The sequence below is a fragment of the Drosophila mauritiana genome, chromosome 2L (assembly GCF_004382145.1).
Source record: "Drosophila mauritiana strain mau12 chromosome 2L, ASM438214v1, whole genome shotgun sequence".
Classification (NCBI taxonomy): domain Eukaryota; kingdom Metazoa; phylum Arthropoda; class Insecta; order Diptera; family Drosophilidae; genus Drosophila; species Drosophila mauritiana.
The window spans coordinates 4,220,139-4,247,031 of NC_046667.1; the positions used below are offsets into that span (position 1 = coordinate 4,220,139).

General features: G+C 46.2%; 1 protein-coding gene across 7 annotated transcripts in view; it reads left to right on the top strand.

Annotated features, from left to right (window-relative positions):
• Positions 1 to 26,893, top strand: part of LOC117150793 (protein turtle) — a 38,373-nt gene that overhangs the window by 4,840 nt on the left and 6,640 nt on the right. For 3 of the 7 annotated variants that reach the window (XM_033317843.1, XM_033317844.1, XM_033317839.1), the window contains exons 3-10: positions 7,066 to 7,524; positions 10,980 to 11,101; positions 15,284 to 15,566; positions 16,533 to 16,774; positions 19,125 to 19,395; positions 19,499 to 20,362; positions 20,707 to 20,790; positions 26,121 to 26,534. In XM_033317843.1, coding sequence (XP_033173734.1) covers positions 7,128 to 7,524; positions 10,980 to 11,101; positions 15,284 to 15,566; positions 16,533 to 16,774; positions 19,125 to 19,395; positions 19,499 to 20,362; positions 20,707 to 20,790; positions 26,121 to 26,534 — 2,677 coding nt within the window. In that variant the 5' untranslated portion in view covers positions 7,066 to 7,127. Of the gene's footprint in view, positions 1 to 7,065; positions 7,525 to 10,979; positions 11,102 to 15,283; positions 15,567 to 16,532; positions 16,775 to 19,124; positions 19,396 to 19,498; positions 20,363 to 20,706; positions 20,791 to 23,898; positions 23,983 to 26,120; positions 26,535 to 26,893 lie in introns of all 7 variants that reach the window. The other 4 variants (XM_033317842.1, XM_033317840.1, XM_033317845.1 and 1 more) reach the window with 3 other exon arrangements.

Genomic DNA, 26,893 nt, shown 5'->3' on the forward strand with positions numbered 1-26,893 from the left:
CTTCCCAGATAAAAAACAAAACACAAAAAAAAAAAGGAAAAACGTAAGAAAACTCTGGCAGAGACAACTTGGCCGTCCCTCGTTTTGTCTCGTTGTTACTTCTCTTTTAATAACTATGCGGGCTGCTTTTTGTTTTCTTTGGGCCAAAGTTCTGGCCAAGAGAAAGGGGAATGCTGCTGGAATTGCCGAGCGGAAAGAAGCTGAAAGTTGAAGTGCAAAGCCGGGGAAATTAAAATATTTCCATACTGCAACTTAAAGTTTCCCATTTGAATAAAATGTAGCGGGATTGGGCAGCCATAAGTTGGTTAACCAATTCGAAGGACACGAAAAGGCGGAGCCCTAAATACTTTTCCCAGCCCGTTTTGCTGTTCATTATTTCGTAGCGACCATTAAAGTAATTTGCCACACTTGTCGCCGGCCATTAGGCGCCATTAAAGCGCAATCAGAAATCTTGTTTCCCTTCCACTCCTTGACCAATACTCGAGTATCAATTTGCAGAAGGAACCAAAAAGTTGCCAAAGTGTTGCCGCTGCACGAAACCCTTTTTATTAGTTTTGAGATATCGACAGGACGAACAGGACGAACCAGGACGACCAGCAGGGGACTGGCTTTTAATAAGGCCATTCAGGCCACAGCGGCAAATAGTTCAATGGACTCGTCAAATCGCCCGCCTTGCTATTGGTGTGTGTTTTCCCCAGCTTAGCCGGGAAAATCAATATCCTGGCAAGGTCCTGGGCTCCTTTGTTGGCCTGCGCTCGCTGAAAAATGTTTGAGTTCTGAAAAAATAAGTGTCCATTCATCCGCTTTGCCTGCACGGCACAAAGATATGAAATACTTTATTTAAATTCCAAGGATTTATCTTTGCAAAGCTGAGAAGCCAGCGTTTCAAGGAAAACGCATTTCCAATTTCTTCATTCAGTTTGTTTTTGAAATATTTGTGCGCACTTTTAGGACTTCGTTTCAAATTCCCTTGATCCAAATAAAAAATTAATTGATTGTAAGAAGTTTTCTATAGAAGACATTAAACTTTTATGTGAAAAACATGTATAAGTGCCTCTCAAACTACGTTTTTATGATTTAATTGGAACATATATTCAGCTGGCCGTTTACTAAGTTCGGATCTCGTTATTTCTCTCTCTGTACAAAACAAACATTTGCATCTGGTCGGGAGTGGAGGTCCTGGCTCTGGGGCGTTGTTGTTTACTTATTCAATTTGGAGCTGTTTGAACTGCGCTGATATGCCCATTACAAGGTGCCCTGCCAGCCATCGAGTGTACGACGTGCTCTATGGCGTATACGTAATTACGTTTGTCGCTGCCACATCGCAGCCCCTACCCCGCCGCGTTCCCCTCCGATTGCCACTTTAAAGCATGGAAATTTATTTATTGCATAATGGGAAAAGTTTTGCACTTCAGTCATGATTTGCCCCGCCGTGGCCCACTCCTTGCTCGTCTCCATCTTGTGCTATTCAACTCGCAGCATTTCATTTGATGCAGCGGCCAAAAGACGTGCGTAAACAGGGTGGCCAGGATCCAGGATCCAGGGACCCTGGGATCCTTTAGCCAAGTCGAGCGTCGAGTGCTAAACTTTTTTGCCCGAATCCCGTTTGGCGTTTTTTTTTCTTCGCCCGCCCGAACTCGAAATCAACTTTATGCCGAGGCAACGGCAGCAAAGTTTATGGTCATGTCCGCTGGCCGGGGGTCGGAAAAGCGAGGAAAATCGGGAGGCGGGAGTTTCCAGGGGTGGCCGTTCATTAGCGTTGCCATTACATTTATTTATTTTTCTTCATTCCGTTCTGTTTCGCTGTGCGCAGGATGTCTGATATACTGGCACAGCGAAGAGGAGGCATCCAACTTTCCTTTCCTTCACAGTGAGTCCGAAAAGTCCTGAGCCGCGCAGAGCAGAGAAGCTAGAGACTAAAGTCCACTTTAGTTAGTGCGAGAGCTTTAGTTTCAACAAGTTTTAAAAAAGTTAAATGAGACACACGAACTTCACATAATAGTCGAGTGAAGAGAATCCAGCTCTAGGACAGTAATCAGGTTTTGAGCGGCCCAAAGTCAAAGAAAATTCCTCTGCACGCATGTCTGCAGTTATTAGTCCTGCGTGTCTTCAGTTGAATTGCGGTGGAAAAGTTTTTATTTCTGGGTATCCTTACAGGATTTATGAGCCGACAGACCCGACAGAACCGACAGAGAAAATGAATACAACGCGAAAGCCGGAGCAAACCGAGATGGAAAAGTTTGCTAAATTTTCACTTCCGCCGCCGCTTTTCTTTTGCGCCTTTGATATTCCTTTTCACTCGTCCATTCGGCGACTGCATAAATAATAACACAAACTTTTATTATTAATTTTGCTTAATCGAAATGCCGCAATTAAGCATGAAGCGTAAAAGTTTTCCCTCTTTGTCCTCGGCCACTCCTCCTTTTGCCTTAACGCCCAGCTGACCCCACGTCCTCCTCCTTTATTTTCAGTTCGCGGAATAATTTTGCACTTTTACTCCGCCGAATGTTTTCTAAGAAAAAGTTGGACGGCGATGGCGGTTTCTTTTTGCTACAGAAACAGAGCGCAAAGTTTTCTGCACTTTCCGAAATATTATTAAGAATTTAATTGCTTCAAAGCGCCAACTTTGCCCAGTCCGAGAGCTGGGCGTTTCCATCCAGGATAATTTCGGAAAACTGTAAAGCGCATAAGCGGGCATCGTTGCGGCCAAGAAAGTGCCGAGTCACATGGCCAAATACAATGGTCAATAAGTAAGCGTCACAAGTGAAACAATCCATTACGGAATCGTTGCGCACAAAAGGGCTGATGTGAATGAAAATCTGTTGCGTAATGGGGCAGCGATAAGAAAGTGAAAACTAAATGAGAAGCACAAATAAATTGTAAAAAGTGGGCATAAACGACACACAACACCAATGCTCGACTCATTTCCTGCCCGCTTCCATCGCACATCGTTTGAAATTAAATTTCAAAGGCCCGGGACCATTAGACGGCCCATTACTGGCCTCCTTTTTTGTCCAGAGGTCCTGTCTGTGTCCGGCCCCGTCCCTTCCAGAAGAATGCCCCACCCACCGTCCACCGCATTCGGGGGCTGGACAGGAACCCGCAAACATCCTGTTGATGTCAGCAAATTTTATTTATTTGTGGTTCGTGTTGTATTACAGCATTTTAGAGCAATTAAAATTGTACAATGGCCGGGGCATTTTGCATGGCCCATCGAAAAACTTCGCCACAGTCTATTTGGCCGCATTTTTTAGATCATTTAGCCGGCCGCACAAGTGCCTAATGATATATTGACTTTGGCCTGCGCCCGCTGCTGTTTTTCAAACTTTTATGGCCATTCTTGGTCTAATTGCCCGCGGCGGGAAGGTAAAACTCATTAGATTAAGTGATAGCAGTTCTCTTTATGGCCCTATCTTGCCAGGAATTAGCTGAAAAATAGCCCAGGATGTTGGACGCTGGATGGTTAGAAAAAGAAAAACGTTAAAGAATAATCGAATGAAAGTGGTTCTCTTCCATAATATCTGCTCCAAATTGCCGAGCACTGTCAATGCAGCTCGGGAATTGCAACTGGTTCCATGGTTCCATTGTGCTCTCGCTTTGGCCTACTTATTCAGGCCCTCTCCGGTTTTTCTACTTCGCTAACAAGCTTACGGACGGATGGCCTGCGGGTTCATTCCCCAAATGTAATCCAAACAAGCGGAGAATGTAAAGTGGCAAGGGGCGTTCCATTTCATTTAAGTTCCAAGGCGTGCCACGCTGCGTATGAGTGATACTAAAGACAAAGCTACATACCAAACAAGAAAATTAGTGGATATAAGGTCTTAAAAATGACTTGTGCAGGTGCTTAATAGTATATATATATATATTTCATTAAAATTCCTTTTCTTCCGGTGCAAGGGTGGAAAACTCGCCCATGAAATGGCCCTCTTCTTAGCAGTTTTCAACGCAGTGTGCAAAAGTTGTAAAATTTGTTGTTTTGCGCCAAAGGGCACACACCCAAGATACATACACAGCACTTGGGGCGAAAACAAGAAACCGAGGGCCTGTCGAAATTTCTTGGGGTGTGGCAGCGACAAGTCCGTGAAGAAGTCCGGACTTCTCGGTCCGGAGTCCTTGTTCCCAGATCCGGAGAGTAGGCACTCGCCTTTATTGGAGTGCAATGAGCTGTAGTCTGGTGCCCGTCCCGATGCCAAGTTGTTGCGCACAACATGCTTAATTAGTTTCTGAAACCAAAGGGGCTGCGGTCCAGGGGTTAGAGGTCGCTGGGCGGGGCGGAGCAGTTCTTGGCCATGTGTGAGTCAAGTGAAAAGAATTTGCGGCTTCCAGTTTCGGTTGGCCAGCAGCGAGGGTTTTTAATTAAAAGTGCCTCTGCTGCCCGCCAACCTGGCCGACCCCATCCATCATCGGCAATCCCCAGAACGCAATGCAAATGAGCGCCAAGTAGCCCGTCGTCCGTGGACGGAAGATCCGCAACGGAGATGTGGTGGCTGTGTTTACGGCGGAATCCCGAATCCTCAATTCTGCGCCGTGTGTGCAGCCAACCAAAAAGCACCAGCAAACGGCGGCGGAAGCGGATGCCATAAAGTGCTGCCACCGCATGGGTCGAAAATAAAATGGCCGCCGTGCGAGGAGGCAGCGGACATGGAGGCCTACACTGAGCGCAAAAGTACTTGCAAAGGGAAAATGAATTAGGAAAATGAATTTCGAGATTTTAGCGATTTCAACGAGTGTTTGCTACATAAAAAATGTGTTGTATTATTCGTATTGGATATAAGGTTTATACGTTAAGATAAGATACATTCTTTTCCGAGTGTATGGGAATGTGCAGCGGGCTTCGTGACGAATGCTGGTGCGTGGGAAAGAGGCACTCACACACACACATTTTAATGACATCGACGTGGCCGACAATTCAGTTATGGGTCTCATGGCACACCAACCAGCATAGCACACAAAAACAAAAATGGGCGGAATGAGAGGGGGGCGAACCAATCAACTGATTTAGTGCACGATGGGCTGGCCCCCTGTCCTTCTGCTCATTCCGCTCGTCCTTTCTGGTCCTGGGGTATCAGCAAATGCAATTCGTTTGCTGATTTGTCATTGTTTGGTATGCCGGCTGTCCCCACAGCTCAACTTGAGCTGATTTACAAATGAAATCATACGCCATGGCGGGCATTTCGGTAATGAAAATTCAGTCATAAGGGAAATCATTTTTCCGGCTTTTGTTCTATTTTGGCTGTGCCTGTGTGCCCATGCCCGTGCCCGTACCCATGCCTGTGCATCCTTTTTTGGCGAACAGGACGAACGGGCACCGCACACTTAATGCGATTTTTGCTGCTTGCTTGTTGCCTGGGCTTTTAGTTTGGGTGTGGTTGCGCAGGGAGGTGGATATGTAGGTGGATGTGGGCCGCAGGACGAGCCCAGTGGCGCTGAGGGATTCGAGTGCGCTCTATAAATAAATTTCGTTTTAATAAACTTGTCATAATGGCGCTGGCAGCGCAAAAAGTTTTAATAATGCTCCACAAACCTTGACGTTATTAAAATTTTACATGTCATGCCAGAAAGGATTAAATTCAACGCACATGGACTCCCAGTGCGTGTGTGTATGTGTGGTGGTGTGTGTACTATTCTGTTCGCTACTCTCTCACCGGATGTATTAAGTTATGCATTAAAATGGCACTAATGACGTTTATACAGCTCTGTCAGCCACGAAACTTTCCTCGCACACACAAACACATCCTGGGGGGAAAGCTTTGCTCGAGTTACTTAATTGCAGTGACAACATTGAGTAAGGAAAAAGCAAAGGCTTTTCACCCTTCATCTTCTTTTTCCTCTGGCATCCCTCCAGGAATGAAAATCGCTACAAAAATGCTTTGCCTGCAATTTAAAATGTCTGTGTGGGTGGCTGCTGTGGCTTTTTCTGTCTTTCTGTGCGGGGGAGTTTTACGGCAGCTGCTTATATCTACGTGGCCATGTAATGGCGTAGAGTCCGGGCAAACCGGAGACAGAGAGTTTCATTTTGTACGAATTGAGCGAATTCCGTTTAACGCATTCCGAATAATTTAATTAAAAGCACATTTCTGGCTTTGTTCTCCACCGAGAATGACAGGGAATTTCCTTAAACCTCACCTTTTTCATACTGCATATTTGTGTGGGCGGCGACTCATAAAACACGCTTGGCTGCCATTTCAATTAACTGCAGCGGTTCCCGAAAATGGGCCCCAGATCACGATCCTGAGATAAAGTACCGGGTGGAAAACTATCGAACAAAGGCAGTAGGAATACGTAGCCCTTGTCTATCCCACTACCCATTCCTCCATCGACTTTCAACACGAGTTTTACATTAAAACGCAAAGTTTTATTGCCAAACAGCCAAACTGCCGAGGAAAAGTTTGCTCTATTTGTATAGGAGCCTTGTAAGTTTCTGGGCCGCTCTTTTGTTGGGGATAGCACCAGCACCAGCACCCCCATCTCAATCTGCTAAGTGGTGTCCTTATCAGTTGTAGCTACAACATATTAGCTGCTTAATTTCACGGACGTGTGTGTGCGCCCTCGAAGTGTTGAAATGGAAAACTTTTGTTTATTAATTTGTCAACGGCGCTTAGGACGCTGTTTCAGGTTGTCCAAGATGGTCGATAAGGTCTACCTGTCGGCAGAGAAAACTTCTTGTAATACGGTGTGAGGTTTTTGGCAAGAAAACCGCTGGAAGGACATTATAAATATTAGAAACTGATACAGCTAACATGAAACAAGTTTATAGTTGGCTTGAAAGGTTTTTAGGATAAAACTGATAAATGGGACTTCTAGATGGGTGCGGTGATCCAGATTTTGCCACTAGCGGAAAAGGGGATGGGGGCTTGTGGGTGGCTGGGGAGGATCTCTGTTGACACTTGACGTCTGACACTGACGGCTGTGATGGATGACGGCTGAGGAACGTGACAGCTTCATCAAGTGCAGCCAGGTGCGACTGCAAGGCGTTCATTGATGGCAACATTTACCGCAATCCAGCAGCGACAATGCAATCCCACTGACAGAATCTCCTCCTTCTTTCTCCAATCCCTCTTCCAGATGACGCCACTGCCGGTGAGAAGGATACGTTAGGAGCGGCGTCGAACTATGGGAACAGAGGCATGGGCGTGTGCGCGGACCTCGGGTCTCATCGATGGTGTCGGGCATTGAGCACCCAGCACAACACCGAGAAATCGAAGGAGCAGCAGCAGCAATCGCAGTCCTTGGAGATCCCAGAGGAGCGTGCTTCCAGGTGTCGAGGAGCCATTGACAGGACAACGACAACGACGATTCCCGCTAGCAAAACGCTGACGGCATCGCCAGCAAAAACGGCAGCTTTCACAGTGAAAACGACGAGGAGAAGACGAAGCCGACGAAGGGCAGAAGGCAGCTCCATCTGCGTTCCCATCCGGAGGGGTCAAGGGTCAACGCCAACGCCAACGATACAGGTGCTCCAGTTCGTTTTGGTCTCGTTTCTGGCCCTTCTAGCGAAAAATGCCCAGGCGCACAATATTCCAGGTGAGTGCAATGCAATCGAGTTGCTTAATTAAATCGCTCGAAAGCCTCGACTATTCGTGGCCAAAAATTTCATATGAAAATTTGATGGACGACGCTCCTATTGCTCTTTTCATCCATCAGCTGCGGGGCGAAAAATGCGCATGTGTGGAACTTGATTTTTATCTGGTGTTCACTGCTCGGCGCTCGGGAAAATTTAATGGCGTACAATAAGCGGCTTATGTGCGCCCAAAGCTGATTACATTTGGCAATTAGTTGACAGTTGGACGCAGCACCGGCCATCGAGCACCGAGCTCCGACCGGCAAGCCACTGGCCACTGGCCAAAAAAGAGAGAGTGGAGCTTTTGTTTAGGCCTCTTGATTTATTCGTTCCCTGCTCGTGGCCAGCACAAAAGGTGGCCCTAAAATACAATAATTCGTGATTGTGAGCTTCAATAACTGGCTTAAACCATTTTCGATAGCCGTTTTAGAAATTGCAGAATAAAATCAAAGATAATTTAGAATCTGCGCTTAAATGTAACTTAAATGTTACTTTTGCTACGCTTTTGGCCAAATTTAGTTACGTGACTCCGATCTTAAGGAAGGAGGTGGTTATCCAGAACTTTGAAAATGTCTTTGGAATGCCTTAGGTTAACTGCCCGTCACAGAACCTTTTGTGAACTTCCTCTTCCGACTAAACTCGATGAGCTGACCTTCAGCCGAATATTCTGCGCTATTTCCTGATAGTCCCTCCTGTCCTGCCGAAGGACATTAAAAGTTGCCACTGGCTCCGTTCAATGTACCGTGACGTTCTTCGTAGCGAGCTCGTCGAGTGAATTAATTCAATTTAATTTAGTCGAAAATTGGAAAAACCGCTTGAGATTCCATTGCCATGGCAGCGCAATGGCCACTTTGCAAAACGGTCGAAAGGTCAACGGCAAGTCCACGGTTTTTCAGGAAGGGGCGTGACCCTGCCCCGATGGGGAAATGGCAAAATAAGTTTCTCGAAGGCGTCTCAACTTGGCTCAAATCAATGAAAACAAAATGCGCCTCGCTGAATAACTCAAGCCAAAACTCGTGTCAAGTGCTCGGTGGCGTTGGGTGGGCGGTTAGTGAAGTGGACGATGCTTGGGTGTGGGAAAACGTCTGCCTTTGGCTGAAGGACATTCTAAATGGAATAATGAAACCACTTTTGCATGTTAACGCCATCAAAAGGCGCGACAGAGGCGAAACACACGCGGGTACTTTGACATCCTAGCTTCCTGACTTCCTGCTACCCTCGAGTACTTCACTTGGCTCTCGGCGACATGTCTGCAACATTATCAAAGGGCAATAGACGAACAAGTGCCTTGGCAGTGCACAGAGAGAAAAAACGTGCAATTACCATTAGCTCTTTAGTCGTTCAAAAGGGTATCTTAAAGCAGGCAACCATCGAACTTCATTAATCGAAAGTGTAGTTGCTTAGTTTCAGGTACTTACAGTAGTGACTTCTTATGGAATTCCCGATAACTTATCACTCTTTTGTCTCAGTGCAGGCATCTCAACGTAATCACCCATTGCCAACCCCATCAAGTCGTTGTCGTTATTGTTTTTGTGTCGCTCCTGATGTTTTGCTCTGTATTTTTTCGGAAGCCGGAAAGCGGAGGCTGAGTGACGATGCAAATAGTCTGCCAAAGCTGGCCAAGTTAACATAAATTTATGCAAATGCCAAAGTCAACAAGCCAAGAGTGCATAAAGCGACCCAGCGAGTGAGTGAGTGATTCAGTGGATGAGTGAGTGACTGACTGGTTGAGTGTCTGGTGGAGAGCGGCTAACAAAGACGTCATGTAGCTGGAGACCAAGTCCTTGACAGGCTTTTTCCCCATCTGCGAGAACGAGAGCTGGTAGGGGAATTAATGCAAAACGCATTAAGTTGATTTTTTGCCGGACAACGTCCCAATCAAGAGCGTTTTGCCTGCCCGAACAATTGCCTTCGGACATTGGTAGTTTGCTTAACCCTATTACCGACACAGATACGGATACAGATACATATACAGTTGGATCTGGACGGGCAAACGGATACAATGGAGGGTCGGGGGTGGTGATGGCATGTGCAGGCGGGTCAGAAGTTGTTTGTTAACAAGTTTAGGGTCAGAATGCCAGGGCCAGAGATTCCGGGTGCTCGGCAGCAGCTGCACTGCTGGCACCATCGCCATCTTCAAGTGGCATCATCCACACCCACCCACGACCCACATGTCCACATGTGTGTAACAGGATATGCTCCCATATTGGATTGCTCCTCAGTTTGCTGTTGTTGTCCTGCTGTTTCCGACAATTCATTTGCATTTCCGTTGCCGCTTGCCGAGCTTTGAGCTCTGCTCCAATTGTAAACGAAATTTTCAGCTTGGTTGACCATGTCAACGGCTCAGAAAAGCTCACTACTCACTCTCCAGGAGCAGAGAGAGCCCCCACCACCCGTTTCGGGGGCGTTGCATACATAAATAATGCCCGGCACATTCGCACCTCGGGGCAGTTACCACAGCACAGAAATAAAGCGTCCGTCAAAGCCAGGAACAAGGAGCCTAATCAGCGCCTGTCAAGTGCCCACCGCAGTCCATCCTGCAATCCTGCCACCTTTCTCCCAGCCGCAGACAGTTGACAAACGCTAATGAAATGTCACTACTCGTTGTCAAGGCAGGAATACTCTGTTAAAATGCTAGAGGAAACTTTCGTCAAACTGATTTCTCACTCTGTGTGCGCGCTTCTGGTCAAGATGTCAACTCGCATTTGGAAAAAAAGTGTACTGGTAATGGGTCAAAGCAATTAAGTACGATGATGCAAAGTCAGAATATTTAAATACTTAATAAATACATTTCTGGGGAAAAATGTCAATTCCACATTTTTAGAATATTTTGTCCATCCAAGGTGGGGCCATTAAGCTGACGCTTACAATTTCTCTCAGTGACTCCTGAGTGCATTCCTCTGCATAACCATAGTTTCCGGACCACACACATTCACCGACTTTGAATGGGATAACTGATTTGAAAACCAAAATGGAAGCCGGGTCAGCTATTGGTCCCTTGGGAGAGATGGGAGGGCAAAAACATCAGTCAATGACCAGCACTTGACATGTGACCGACATAGCCATCAACAAATCCATTTAAAAGTAACCCCTGGCATGTTGGTTTTGCCATTCCTTCTGTCAGCGGAATGGGCACGGAATGGGATTGCATGGGATGGCAGAGGATGGCACAGGATGCCATGGGTTGGCAGGCACAGGACATTTGTCGGTCCACGTAAATCGTGCTGAATGTCACGTCTAAATAGGAAGCAATAACGAGGACGGGACTGCGGCTGCGGAATTGGCCGTATTATGGGCGCATCACGTTGGGGAATCCTTGCTGCTGCGGCTGCCGCCGATCCGATCCGCATACAAAAGTTGCAAGTGGTGTGTGTATCGTGTAACTGAAAGCCGTATCCCTTTTCTTTATCCATTTCAGAAGACGCCGTGCACATCACGGCCATCCTCGGCGAGGGCGTCATCTTCAACTGCCATGTGGAGTTCCCCAACGACCATCCCGTGCCATATGTCCTGCAGTGGGACAAGAAGGTGAGCGAAACGGTACGATATCACAGTTAACATTTCTTCTCTAAACTCTCTTTTTTACATTGTTGTTCCGATACGCAAAAACAAGCAAGAAAAAGTAAGATACAGTCAGTCAGAACAGACAGACCCACGCAGTAAACGAATATAAAGAACTACCAGCCTATTCAGTGTATTCTCTCAACTAATACGTACAATACCATCTCTACTCGTATGAGCCTTGTCCCCACCAAAAATCAGTTACTCCGCCTGAGTTTCATTATTTTAAGTTGATTTAACGTGCCTCAATGCTTAAAGCCCCAACCAAATTAACCAAGTTGATCCGATAACCGAACTAACCGAACTATTGCCAATGCTCGTGTTGTTTGTTGCTGTCCATGCGATACCGATAACTATATACAAATATAGCTTGAGATGTATGTGTTTATGTGTTTCCATATTGGTAATTTGAATTTGGACTTGATTTCCCTCAGTTTGGTTTCAGTTCGCCTTGGTTCTCATTCAACCATCAGCCCCTATATCCTCCGGCCTGAAATCGGGGGACCATCGCGATCCTGAACCCCGACCCGGACCCAAAATCACCAGCCAACCAAACACCATTTGAATTAGGCAGGCTTTCGGCTTTCCAGCGGCCGCTTCTGATCGGTTTTGGGATCGGATTCTTTGCGCCTCCTTTAAGTTCGCCCACAAGCCACACACACACACACACACACGTACACAGAAGACACATCAGAATACTTGAACACTTTGAATCGAATTATTTTTGCGGCATTCGAAAACACCAAAGATGAAATTAATCAAATTATTTGTCAATTGAAGGAACGGGCTTCACAGCACCCGGACCAAAGAGAGCGAAAGAGAAGAAAGCAGTCGAAAAACGAAAATTCACAATCCACCAATGAAAGCAATCGAAAATGAAATTCCATTTGCAAATCAAATCAAATCGAATCGAAATTCGTTCGCAATCGACAGCATACACAAAAATCTAGCTTAGCTGCTCACTGCTCACTCACTGCAAACAAAATGAATACAATTTCCACTACCCGTTTATTCCTAAGCCATGCAAATCCCCAACAATTAGCCACAGCCATTTATAGTCGAGCAAAAATATTGAAAACAAATTAGTCACATTGCCAAGACTTTAGTTGCGAGTGTTTCGAAGCTCGATCATACTGCCTGCACCACCCAAAAGCCACCACAAGCCACCCACATGCCACCCAACCACCTAACCACCCAACCACCCAAAGTGGCAGTTGGAGTTTGCAGAAATATGCTAATGTTTGGCAAAGTTGAGCCGCAGATAAAGCGAATGCCAGCAGGATGAGTGCACAAACTTTTCAACTCTGCCGCTCGGCCAACCGATTGATGGCCGCACTGCCATATTTTTGGCTCTATCAACTGCCGCTGCACATTCCCGTAGGATAAGCAAATTTAATTCCAATCAAATAAGCAAAATACGCAAAAGGCGCAACGAAACTCCCATCACATATTGAGCACCGCCACCCAGTCACGTCTTTCTCTCCATTCATCTGTTTTCATTTTGGCGTTTTTGTAATGTAATCCAATTATTTTCCCAGCCTCTTCTGCATGCTTAGTGTGTAGTGAACTAAATATTTTACCTGGCCCCAGCTACACTGCTAGAAAGTAGTGTTACTTTGTGTTCCATCAATAAATCTAGTGTACAGCATGAATCTTACATTATTCATTGATAAAAGTTTTAAGTTGAATATCTTGTGAGTTTAATTTTAAGTTGGCTTCGAATATTTTCGTAGCAGTGTATGTTTTACCCGGCAAAGTTTGATGAAGCCAACTAACGTGGGCAACCTCAGCTAAGCGACTTCCAACTAAACCCCGACCCCAAACAACTTACTTTCCATAATTTCAAGCACGCCTAAGCCAACTTTCTTCGGGGCTTCGGCTTCAGCTTCAGTTTTAGCTTGGTCTGCTGACTGATAGGAAGAGGCAAGGAGAACCGCAAGGATAATAAAGTGGAAAATGCCAGCAATGGCAGCCAGGATAAAAAGGACGACGGCGTCGTGGGCGTCAAAGTCACGACTGTCCTTCGCTTAGCGTAATGCAGCCAAAGTTATGCGACTATGTATGTGTTGTGCTGGGCAGATAACGTCTCCTGTTTTTTGTGCCAACTTAAAAGTTTTACAAGCAATTTTAATGCCAAACAAAGTTATAAGTACTGCAAAAAGTATGTTTATGTTTTGTCGCGATAAAAATACCCAGACCGCAGCGGGGGGAGAGTCGGTAAATGGCCGAATTAAAGGGATTAACATGGCTTTAGCTTTTAATTTATGCGCTCGTATATCTCCTGCTCGCATTGCCCCACCGCCCACCGCCCACTTTCCTTGCAAAAACACACATTGCTGGCCCATAAATGCGAAGAATTTCGCTTTTGTCAGTTGGCATTCATTAAAGGTTGCCTACTTTTGCGGGCACTCTCTCTCTCTCTCTCTCTATATATATATCTCGCTCTTTAAAGAGAAATCCCAGGAGGACGAAAATGGAGGGGCGTGAGACTCTGGCGTTGCCTTAGTTGCAATCTAAATTAATTGCTACTGAATAAATTAAGCGGAAAAATGTTTGCCAAGCCAACTTATGACGCTTCTGCGAGTGCGAATATTAATTTTGGCCCGGGCCAAAGGACCTCGCCCGTCGGCGTCGTCCTGTGTGTCCCTGAATGTCTGCCCCTTTTTTTGCCTCACTGTGCTGTGCTGCCAACCCAAATTATTTCATACGTCAGCCGAGAAAATTATTAAAACGTCTATAAGTTTTAATAAGCGACATACAGCAGCCCATCTTCCTGCCCTGCCGTCTAATTAGGGAAATAAATCGATTAGCTCTGCCTGGGATAACGTGGCGTATAAGCAATTTGCTTACCAATTATTTATGTATACGCAATTATGCCGCTATCTATGGCCCACATCTCGGTATTTAGTACTTGCCGCAGAGATAGGGAGCCCAATCTGGTGTCCCCAAGTGTTAATGCTTGGCCAGGTCCAGACCCCGGTCCTGTTGGTCATGCGAGAGAATTCGAATCGAAAATGCACTCGGTTCAATGCATTCGTTGGGGTCCTGTGAATAAAATAAACAAAAGGCCAAGTTGCACATGGATTGGGTTGGAAAGGGATGGATGAGGGGAGGGGGAAGGGTAAAGGAGAATTTGGGGGCGAGTGCAGGTTAACCCCAATTTTTGTTGCCTGCCTGGATATATATATTTTACATGCACATTTTTTATCTGCACAAGCTAGAATTTCAAATGTATCTCTTTGGCCCTCGTCCTTTTAGTTGTTTTAGTTGCTGTGCCACACACAAGCACACACACTCACACCGAGACAGATGATTTATTGTTGCCAGCGTGTCCCTGGCACACTACAAAAATCCTATGTATGTGTGTGGGCGCGTGTGAGTGTGTGTGGGGCGGGCGGTGATGCCACCCACTCTCCGCCGCCCCAGCACTTTTCCACTTTCCCTCCGGCCGTTGATGAGCATGCAAAAAGGACGAAGGGGCCGAGGCACAAGTGGTGAGCACAGGATCTGGGGAGTTTGTGTTGACAGTGAAAATGTGTGACCATGTCTGTATATATAGTTTGTGTATCTGCGAGAGCGCTTGTTTGTTTGCTGGCATGTTTACCATGCGGCAGCGCAATTTCTCCACGTTAACGTGATGAGTTTTTGTTTTGACTGTTTGTAGATTTTACTTTTGCAGACAGAACGCAGTTATGTTCCCCGTAGCCATGTATATACCTATGTCGCAGCTCAATTTATTTGCGACAGTTGTTAGTTGTTTGCGTTGTCTCAGCGGGAAACTTTCGAGAATTCCCGATTAGCTTTAATCTGCACCCGCACCTGCATGCCACCGCCAAGACTTGAGTGTTTCAATGTAGAACATTGCATGACCCTAGCCCCAAAGCACACATTGTTTTATGTATGTATGTACATATGCCCCAAAAACTCGCGACTCATAAAACGAATCATAACCCTAGGTTAAATACTGTCTGTACCTGTAAATGTGTACCTGTTCCAAGTTGAAGCGTACCAGAAAGCAGACTCTCGTTTGTCGTATGTACAAATGCCATGGCACATTCCATGCATATAACGCATTCCAGACAGACCAATCAAGAATCAACTCTAATCACTTGCCAGCCCATAGAGTCAAACTAATGAGCGCATATATCCTCCTCTATCAAGGGCTCCGATCTGCCCATCTACATCTGGTATGAGAGCTATCCGGAGCACATCGAGGAGGGCTACAAGGGACGCGTGTCCCGCGTGTCGCAGGACTCGCCCTTCGGCTCCGCCTCGCTCAACCTGACCAACATCCGGGAATCGGACCAAGGATGGTACGAGTGCAAGGTCGTCTTCCTCAATCGGGACCCCAAGCAGCATAAGAACGGTACATGGTTCCACTTAGACGTACATGCACCGCCGCGCTTTAGTGTTACGCCAGAGGATATTATATACGTTAATTTAGGTGAGTATGAGCTAATAATGTTATACTTTAAGAGCAAGCCATTCAAATCTTGAAACAATCAAATGAAAGTGATCGTGGTAATGTATGTTATCGTATATATCCAAGTGTTATCGATACAACTCGCAACGTTAAGTAATCTACTATGATATCCATCGACACACTTATCGGATTTTCGTACCATCGCTAGTGCTCAAAACCTGGCTCTTTGCTGCCTGACAAATAGCAAGGCCATAAATAAGCGCATATTCAGCTGGCCAACTTATTTGGGGCCTGTCATCTCACAGAATTAAGTGGAGTGCGACCCCCGTACGCTTTTGGCCCACTTTTCGAGTGTGTCAAATGGCCGGCCATTTGTTGCAGCGCCCGAATGAGTTTGTCACCTTGAGAACTCGTATTCCCAGGAGTCGTAAAAAGTGCCACCAGCCCCACGAAACGAGTTATGGCCGCCCATTTGTCATCTTCCGATGGAAGACGCAGCGAAAGTGGAAGAGTTTCACGAAAATCGATAAGCCCTTTATGCTTGCAATCGTATCAAATCAAATTTCCGTCGCTTAATCAAAGTTAAAATGTTTACAAGTCCAAGTGGCAGGCGGCGAAACAAAAGGCAGTTGGAAGGGCCGGAAATGCGTTGAGCGAAAATGGCGCTGCAGCGCATAAATCAGACAAACACAACGGCTGATTCAGAAAACAACGGGGCCAGTGAGGCGAGTAGGGAACTGCAACAAAGAGCCCGGTTTCATTGTCTGCCGCAAATGGTGGCAGGACGAAGGACAATAGCTAAGGGACTGCCGAGCCGGAAGGAGGCGGGCTGTGGGCTCACCCGCCCATGCTCCCGCTCCTGCTCGTCCTCTCCTCGTTGAAACCAAAAAGCGTAACAATTGCCACCACTTACCTTATTAATTCCTCGCTCTCGTTCTTGTGCCCATTCTCATTCTCATTTCGTTCTGGCACCACATTTCCTTGCAGGTGATTCAATTATACTCAATTGCCAGGCAGATGGCACGCCCACGCCGGAAATACTCTGGTACAAGGATGCCAATCCCGTCGATCCCTCGCCCACGGTGGGCATCTTCAACGACGGCACCGAGCTGCGGATCTCCACCATTCGGCACGAGGACATCGGAGAGTACACTTGCATTGCACGCAATGGTGAGGGACAAGTCTCCCATACGGCCCGTGTTATAATCGCGGGCGGCGCTGTAATCATGGTAAAAACCTAAATACAAATCACTTAATTTTGAGATACATACGGGGCTGTCCCAGAAATCTCGTCCTGACATAATTCCATCCGAAGTTTCCCAGCAATCTCCTTTAGATTTGTCACATAAGTGTTAAAATCAGAATCACAACGTGTCTATGAGTGTGCAGCATAAATACTTTAAAATTGATGCATACTCTTAAGCACAGCTTATAGTGATTTCTGTGGAAAATATTTGAAATGTTCGACAAATTCTGGGATACCAATGAATTTTTCGCATGAAATAAAACCTACACCCCCGAAAATCATCAGAGATTTCTGGAACGCACCCGATAGAAAACCCAACAGATTCAAAAGTAGTATTAGGAGAAAAGTTTGTGCTGGGATTATGGGAGGAGGTGATGAGCATTGGCAGAGTAAAACCAGGGTTTGATCAGGTTACTAATATGTAGTTTTATTCTCTAACCCCCATCCACGTTAAATACCCCCTAAACCAATTCCCCAAAAAAAACCCGTAGGATAAGGCGGCGCCCGACAAACACACACGCACCAAGTCCAAATCGAATGTTGTGAATGAGAGGCTGACCATACGTGTAAGTCCCAACTGAAAATCGCTCCTTGCATTTTGCATTCCGGACTCCACATTCCGCATACTGCATAAACTGTTCAACGCTTTATCATTAACTAAGCCCCCCAGCTGGCTACCGACTCCCAATCACTCCGAAACTCCGGGCTTTGGGATTTGGAGAGCAGCCGCCAAACGGCTTCAGAAATCACCAGACCAAACCATGTCCAGATTCCGATTCCGAATCCGTGGGACTGCAGAGCAGGCCCAAAAACGAATGAAAAAAAGCCGTAACAAGCGTGAAACTTTTTGTACCACCATGTGGCCTCCATCCGGCCCGTATTTTTGCATGCCAGAAAGGGCAGACCGTCACACCACCCACAAAACAGCTAAACAGAACAGAACAGAACAACCAGCAGAAGGAGCACAGGAGCACTCGGTACACTTGACATGGTCATTCGCCTAGTCTCAGGCAGATCCCCCTATTTACAACCTGCATACAAGCATGCTCACATGCCCCGCTCACGCCCACACCGGCTATACTGCCCACCCCGCCCACTTTTCCGACCATTCTGGGAAGCCTTCGTGAATGTGTGGGTGGAAACATGGCCGTCGTCGTCGTCGTCTGTATAGCATACTTTTGTGCGCCCCGCTAATGCATTTGCATTTCGGTTATTTACAGTTAGCTGCAACTGCAAGAGGGCGGGATTAGGGGGCGGCTAAGCCTGCACAGCGAGAAAAAAGTACTCTTAAGGGGTATCACAGAAAATTTTGAAATGTTTGATGTTTTGTGACAGTTGTATTATTTATGAATCTTAATCTTTTAAATATGAACTAAGAATGATTCTTGGAACTATCGGAAATCTTTCTCACTGCACCTCACAAGCCATCCTGCCTTTTGGTCTATCCTTGCTGGCCTAGGGTTTTCCGTCCTACATGCACAAGCGGTTTGCCGTCTTGGAGCGCTTGAACTTTGACCTTTTGCTGGCTTTTCAGGCCAGCCAAGGAAAGCATGCAGCAGCAGTAGAAGCAGCAGGGTGGGAAGTGTACATATAGTACATAGCTCGTGCTTCAATTACAGCTCAACCGTTTTGCAGCAATCTGCGCATAAATATTGCAATAACATTTATCTGACCGCAGGCAAAGTGGACATTTTATAGATGACCCCAAGGGAAATCGAAGCCAAACCGAAAGGCAAATCCAGCCAATTCAATTTACGAGCCCATTTCGGCCACCAGCAGTCGGAGTCAACCCACATCAATTTTGGCCATAACTAAAACTAATTCAAATGAAACAGTCTGCCAGCAAATTGCCCGAAAGCAAAGCGGCAGCAAATGTGCCCATTAAATAAACCAAGCCGTACACAACGGCCCAGAATGCACTCATGCAATTACCATGAAGGACGAAAAGGGGTTCGGATCGTAATGTTTGGCTCCTGACATTTGACTGACAAGTTGACAATGGCAGCGAGCAGAGGAGCAGGGTAGCGGGGATTTTGGGGATACTGGGGGACTTGAGGAGGTGGAAAGCGGGGCACATTTCATAGCTGTGACAGCAGAAATGTTATTTCTCGGGAGCGAGTGCACACAAAGGATATCGATGACGGCGACAGCCAAAAATTAGCTGTCAAGCTCCAGGCTCCAAAAAGGCAACGGCCAGGGGTGGTTCCTTTTCACGATTTGAATTAGTCAACAGTCCACAGTCAACCGTCATAAGTTTGCAGTTACTCGTTACCCGTTCGTTGGACCCTCCTTTCTAAATATACCATCATCCCACTTTCCCATACCCAAATCAGGTGCCTCCGACCAACCAAACGAAGCTCGAGGGCGAAAAAGTGATATTCTCCTGCGAGGCTAAGGCCATGCCCGGCAACGTCACGGTGCGCTGGTACCGCGAGGGCTCCCCCGTCCGGGAAGTGGCCGCCCTGGAGACCAGGGTCACCATCCGCAAGGACGGCTCGCTCATCATCAACCCCATCAAGCCGGACGACTCGGGCCAGTACCTCTGTGAGGTGACCAACGGCATCGGCGATCCGCAGAGCGCCTCCGCCTACCTCAGCGTCGAATGTGAGTAACTCAATCAAACCTTTTACTTACTCTCAAAAATCAATAAGTTACTTAATTTAGTACTCGATTATTCCTATCTAATTTGCCACCCTTTCCTCTGCAGATCCCGCCAAGGTCACCTTCACGCCCACGGTGCAATACCTGCCGTTCCGCCTAGCCGGTGTTGTCCAGTGCTACATCAAGTCGAGCCCGCAGCTGCAGTACGTCACCTGGACGAAGGACAAGCGCCTGCTGGAGCCGTACCAGATGAAGGACATCGTGGTGATGGCCAACGGTTCGCTGCTGTTCACGCGGGTCAATGAGGAGCACCAGGGACAGTACGCCTGCACGCCGTACAATGCACAGGGCACGGCTGGAGCTTCCGGGGTCATGGACGTGCTCGTCCGGAAGCCGCCCGCCTTCACCGTAGAGCCGGAGACGCTCTACCAGCGCAAGGTGGGCGACAGCGTAGAGATGCACTGCGACGCCTTGGAGGCGGAGGGCACGGAGCGACCCACCATCAAGTGGCAGCGTCAGGAGGGCGAGCAGCTGACCGAGTCGCAGCGCAATCGCATCAAGATCTCCGGGGGCAATATCACCATTGAGAATCTGAGGAGGGAGGACTTCGGCTACTACCAGTGCGTGGTCTCCAACGAAGTGGCCACCCTGATGGCCGTAACCCAGCTGGTGATCGAGGGCACCCAGCCGCACGCGCCCTACAATATCACGGGCAAGGCCACCGAGTCCTCGATAACGCTGCAATGGCTGCCAGGATACAGTGGTGGGTCGGAGTACAAGCAGGACTACACGATCTGGTTCCGGGAGGCGGGCGTCAACGACTGGCAAACGATCTCCGTGACGCCATCGGGCAGCACCCAGGTGACCATCAATGGCTTGGCCTCCGGAACCACCTACGAGTTCCAGGTGGTGGGCCGGAATGTCCTGGGCGACGGGATGATGAGCAAAGTGATGACCGTGCGCACACTGGGTAAGTCCTCTGGATCCTCTCCGCATATCTGTCTTTCGTTCGCTTGCTCCTTCCTTTTACTTTTGTTTTTGGGTTCTTGCTGCAGTCGCTCCCCGGCATATCCTGCACATAATCTCATGAGAAAAACCTCTGCACAAACTGAATCTGGATTGGCTCTAACATAACGCTCTTGTTTTTCTCTCGTTTTCTTCTCTTTTTCCTCACCGACCTTCATCGAAAAACAAAACCGCTACTCGATCTAACTTTCTCATACTAATCATGCGCGCAATCAAATGCAAACTGTCAAATGCCAAACCGCGACCACGAATTTTTCCTGGGAACCACGGAAAATTCGGGTTCAATAGAAGACGCTCCGGCAGCGCCACGTAATGTCAAGGCTGCAACACAACCGCCCGACTCATTCTTTCAGCTAATGCCAGACGAAGCTGGTAAGAGAATAATACCCAAAAAAAAAAAAAACAAACAAAAAGTTTCCCACCGTAAATCCCTAGAATTCTTAGTTGTATATAAGAATCGGATGCGAACCGTCAGCAATCGCAGCCATCGACGTACAAGGATTAAATCTCGCGGAAATCTGAAATCTTTATGTAGTTGCGCCAGCATTTTCCAACCTTTTTACTACCTAAGACTGAATGATGTATATACACAAAACTTAAAAGAATCGCAAATGGGGGTTCCAAATTATAAGGTTTCTTTTATCCAAATCCAATGCATGATTGAATAGCTGCTCTTGTTGACTCCCCAATTGTTATGCTATCTAGAAACCAAGAAGATAAAAAATATATCTAATAGCCCACTATCAACGTTAATTAATTGAATTTATGATTTCTTTTAAATTGTTGTATTAGACTATAGTTTGTAGCAAGCAAAGGATGTGAGATGAATCCATTTGAAAGCACATTGCAAACCCAGCTGAATAGTTTCTCCGACCCATTTCCTAGACTGCATGAGGCTTGAATGAAAACCCCCAGAACTGTAAATACCCACACTTATTTTTCGATATTTCACAAAGTTCTTGAAAAGTGTGAGTTCTTAACACCCAAAACAATTTTCCAGCCGACTAGAGGCTTTCCATCCACTTACTCCCTTACTGGCGACCGCAGAGCCATATCCCACCATCTCCCCAATGAATTCAATATTCATTTTGGCTTTTGGGGCCGACTATGGGAAAAAAGAAGCAACAATTAAATATTCAAACCAATTATACACGGCTCCCCATTTATTGGCTGCCAAAGCACGCCCCGAATTCGCGCCATTTCCCATGGGGCATAATTTGGCACATGTGCCGGGAACTCGGGCCACGGATCTGGGGCTTCGGGATTCTGAGTTCCCGCGTTCTCTGGCCTGGATACGAATATTACATTTGTGGGTCTCACGCACACCGCGAGGACTATCTGCGTTGATCTGCGCTCGCGTGTGTGCGTAATTAAAACAGTTTGGCCCCGCATTTAATTATTTAAATTAATTGAACTGTTTTTACAACTGTTCTGCGTGTGTTTGTTGTCCGTGTCTTGCAGGTTGTGTGCGGTCGATATGACAACGCCCATTCCCCCAGCCCCCAGTCCCAAGCCCAAGCCCCACTTCGAACACCACTCGCCCACTCGCTCCCACTCCCGAAAGAGCGTAATTTAAACAACCATATTACCAAATGCCGAGGCGCATTTAACAAGCACGCCTGCCACGCCCCCCGCTAGATGCCACCGCCCCTTTTGCGGGGCGCCGTAGGTGCGGCAATTTGAATGCCTTTGTCGACGTTGCCGCGTGTTTTTCCAACCGCTTTGCGATAATAGTTAATTTTATCCTGGCTCTCTCTGTCCCGCTCGCTCCCCTCGGTCCGTTGTGTATGTAGTTTCCCCTCCTGTGTTTATGTATGTGTATGTAATCCCCCCGCCCGCTCCGCTCGTTCACACACACACACACAAATAAATGCTTTCCCCCATTTAGCGTATTTAATTTACTTGTGTGTGCGTGTATCACAGTGCGTATACGTGTTGGCGCACGCGTAGGTTTGAAAAATAAGGAAGAACGCTACAAAATATCAAATAACAACAAGGACGAAACACTGGCAACGAAAAACAAAAAAGGCGGCAACTCTGGCGGCAAATGTGCGCCGTGTTGTGTAATGCAACCCTGGATTTCGTGTACGTGTGTACCTTTTTTTGGCGCTTGTAACGAAACACCTACCCACTACAAGAACCATCCAATGCCACCGCCCATCTGACCGCCCATCCACCCACAAACACCGCCCACCACCCACCACCCACTGCCCACCGCCTCATTTCATCCTCAGCAGCCCAGTAAACTCCAAGAAACAACAAGAACAAGAACAGTAACAGCAACTAAAACAAGAACAGCAGCTAAAGCAAACGCCTCGCAGAAATTGTACTTCCTTTGGCATTTATTTTCGTTTGTGCTCCTTGGTCGCCGCTTTATTTTTCTTAAAATATTTCCTTTATTTTAAATCCTGCATAAAACATCAACGGTAAACCATTCGCCACTGCCCCACCACCCACTCACACACACACTTGTGCAGCACACTGTGTGAGTGTGCGTTCGTGCCGCATTTGTTTATGTCGAGAAATTTTCATACGCCATGTAGACCCGCTGACGGTGGCACTTGCTCACATTCACCATTCACCGCTCAACCACCCCCGCCAGCCCGCCATACACCACCACCCACCAATTGAAGTGGGTGGTGCAGGGCGGTGCGTGCTGCTTTCCCTGCTGTTTTATCCATACGGCGCAGCGCTTAAAAATTAATAACAACAATGCGAGCAGCACGCTCCTTCAACATTTGCAACATTTCTGCCCTGACATTCGGAAAATTAAAGCACTTAAACAAAAACGGGAGATACCCTACAAAAAGGAAAGGTGTATAAAACAGAGTTGCACAGTGATATATTTTTTAAAATTAAGCAGATTGGAACATCATATATAATATAAAAACAATCCGAATTTGAAATAGAAACCAAGAGTAGAGTAGTATAGATGAATGCTTTTCCTTATCGAAACCTTCCAATGCCCTGCAGAATATTGCCTATTTGTCAACTGCATAATCTTCCGGATCAACCTAGTACCCAACCACTCGGCATAGCCACCAGGCGAAGGATGCAAATCTAACCAGAGAAAATGCATGTCAAGGCTGATTATAAACGAAAGCCCACACATGTGCACTTATGAATATTCAATGCATTTCACTGTCATAATTACGGCAAGGTCCTGGTTGCCATGCGAGTTTTACTGTTCTAGGCAAGAGAATTTGAATTTGCATTCGATCAAGGTAAACTAATCGAGGACTCGTTGCGAGTGATTGAGTTTCTCTCTGAGGGAGCGGCCTCTGACCTTTGAGAACGGTGACCCCGTAGTTAGCACAACTTTCGGTACTTGGATTGCACTTTCTTTCAATTTTCCAAACACGCACCTCAACCTTTTTGCACACCTTAGCTTTAATTATTTACTGGACATGATTTGATTTGAATTTGATTTTGAATTTTGAATTTTGTGTTTCGTGTTTTGTGTTTCTAATTTATTTGCAGACCTCTTAGCCTATTTTGACATTTACTTTCACACCGACTCGCGTGGCACACTAGTTTATTCGCCGCCCAAATTGAGAGTCAAAGGTACTCGTATCGTACATCATTACATAATGTGATGTGGGAGTGTTCTAGTTAAGTTTCTAGTGTGTAATAGCGTAGCGTGTAAAATAGCTAGCGAGAGAGTAAGAAAGCGAATCTCACGCTAGTTGTTGAGCCGCAAATGTTAGTGTTTTCCATAAACATTCGGTTATTATCTTTTGATACGACCAATAGTAATGGTTTTTAAAAATTCTTAAACTACAACTGTAAACACCTAGAACTTAACTGAACAACCCACATTACTTATCCCATATTTTTTTGTTCACTGCCAAGTGGCGCTCGAGTAATGTCTCTGTCTTGTGAAACAGCTAGTAATTCCTGCAAGCGAACTGCAGATTTACTGCGGGTCACCATGAACCTTCCCCTGAATCCCCGCCACACAGCTGCAGTCATAAATAACATTTAACCGTGCGACGACGCCTCGTGCCTTTTTTACCCCGACTTTACCCTTGACATTTTTACAGTCCGTCCGTCTGCGTCTACCCATCTCATTTAGGCCTTTTTCCCAGCCGCTTTTCCCGGGCCATTTTGCTTTTTATGTTTGTCACTTGTCTCGTTTATGTTATGTCAAATCTGCGCACATTTTTTATGCGGGCCGAGAATTAAAGGGTTGCCACTGCTGCTGCTGCTGCTACTGGCACTCGCTGCTCATTTCTGCCCCATTCGCATAATCAACTTTTGATATATGCGAGTGCGAGGAGTATGCGCTTTCAAATCCCGCGAGGGCTCTTTAAAAGCATTTTTAATTAACATACATACATACATAATGAGCGTGGCATTTTTCGTTAGCACCATCGTCACAATAAATGGCTTGCACTTATTTTCCACACGTGGGTGGCTGAGGTGGTGGGGCATCGTGGGGGAAAGCGCCGAAAAACCCGAAATTTCCACCCATTCGCATCGTCAGCTCATCTGATACACACTTTCCATAAACACACATCGTTTTATGCTGTTCCCAAATTTCATAAGCGCCATTGGGAGCTACCACGAATTGGTCGCCATTTACATGACATATTGTGTATTTCTCCAAGCAGTTTTAATTTGCATTTGCATGTGCGACAAGCCGAATCCAGAGTACAGAGTCTACGGACCCGGAATTCCATCGAGACCGGCAGTTAATTGCATCCAGCAGGAGTTCTCCAATCAGGAGGTCCTGACAAGCGTACGGGGAATTCAGGTTATCTATGCCTATAATTCGTTTGCATGCACTCAGCAGTATCCTTGTGTAGTATCCTTTTTTTTGCCACTCTTGCCATTTGCAAACACGAACGGAAGTTGGGGACCCACAAGTATTCAAATGCGAGAACGAAAATGGAAAGTTTTATGTGTGTATGCTAATTAAAATGTGTTTTTGTCAATCCCCTCACAGCCGGGACTCGTTGTCATGAATAAATGCATGGTGCAAAAAAGAAAAAGGTCGCAAAGAGTTGCAAAAAGCCAAATGGAATTTTCATAAAGCTTTTAAGCGTAGCCAAAAATGAAATAAATAAAATCGCCTAAAACAAAGAAGGGCGAACCATACACTGCGCAATTTTTCGTAGTTATTGTGAAAAGTAACAATGTGTATAGTAAATGTTATAATTAAATTCATTTGTTTAGTTTTTTTCAGGCAATATTTAAATTGTTCAAATTTAAGGTAGGGGTTATTTTTTGAGAGAAAATTGGAAAAGCTTAACGACAGAAGGTAACAAAAAGGCAGTGGAAAATCCTTCGCGCAAACAAACAAAGCATAAAATGAAATGCAAATAAATCAAAAATAATGCAAACGATTTAGCACAAGTACACTGAAAATAATTCGGGCTTCAAGGGGGGGAAAACCAATAGTTCAAATCTAAAGGTTAAATTACTGAACCCAATTTGGCGAATATAACAAAGAGGCCCTTCAAAGCGATTTTAACGATTTATGAATGAATATCTCTCTAAATTTATTTCAATGTATGCATATTTCGTCGTCGGATTTCACCTTTGTACGTTGTTGGCAATTGAAATTGGTTTAAATTGCTGACTGGAAAACAAGGCAGGATAAAACCCCGTGCTCTACCCCTTTGCAATCTCTTTTTGTGTACCTACTAATGGATCGTTTTTTCTCTACCTCCCATTCTCGCACCCCCCAAATAAAACAGGTCCCAAGCCAGGACCGCCGAGGAACGTGTCCGTTACGGAGGTCTCGAACGGATTCCTCATCACGTGGCAGTCGCCGCTGGAGCGGGCGCACATCGTCAAGTTCTACACCATCAAGTACCGGACGGACGCGCAGTGGAAGACACTCAACCGGGGACAAATCCGGCCGGAGGAGACGCAGTATCTGGTGAAGAACCTGGTGGGCGGAAGGACCTACTACTTCCGGGTGCTGGCCAACTCGGAGAAGTCGTACGAGTCCAGCGACGAGGTGAAGTTCCCTGTGCCGGCACGTGTCAAGCACAAGGCGATTACCGCCGGCGTCGTTGGGGGCATCCTGTTTTTTATTGTTGCGATCATTTTATCGGTTTGTGCCGTAAAAATTTGCAATAAACGTAAACGACGAAAACAGGAAAAAGGTAACACTGAGGCTAAAGCTAACACACACACTTGAAATGGTTTTTGATGACAATCACAACTTGATATTGCTAATGATAATGCTAACGATATAGATGTACCGATACCGATATCGATCCGTGCGATACTAATATCTTTAATAATCGTAACAGTAATCGTAATAATCGATGACGATGTTCTTGTTGTTGGCGAACCCGAACCGAAACCATAGTCGTTATAGATACGAGTGTAATAACTCCAACTAACTTACTAACTAACTAACAGTCACTAATTATTGATAATGTACCTACATTCCGAGTTTCCGACGGCAGAGGCCATCCAATTATCGATAACTTTGAACTGATTACCGATAATCGTTATT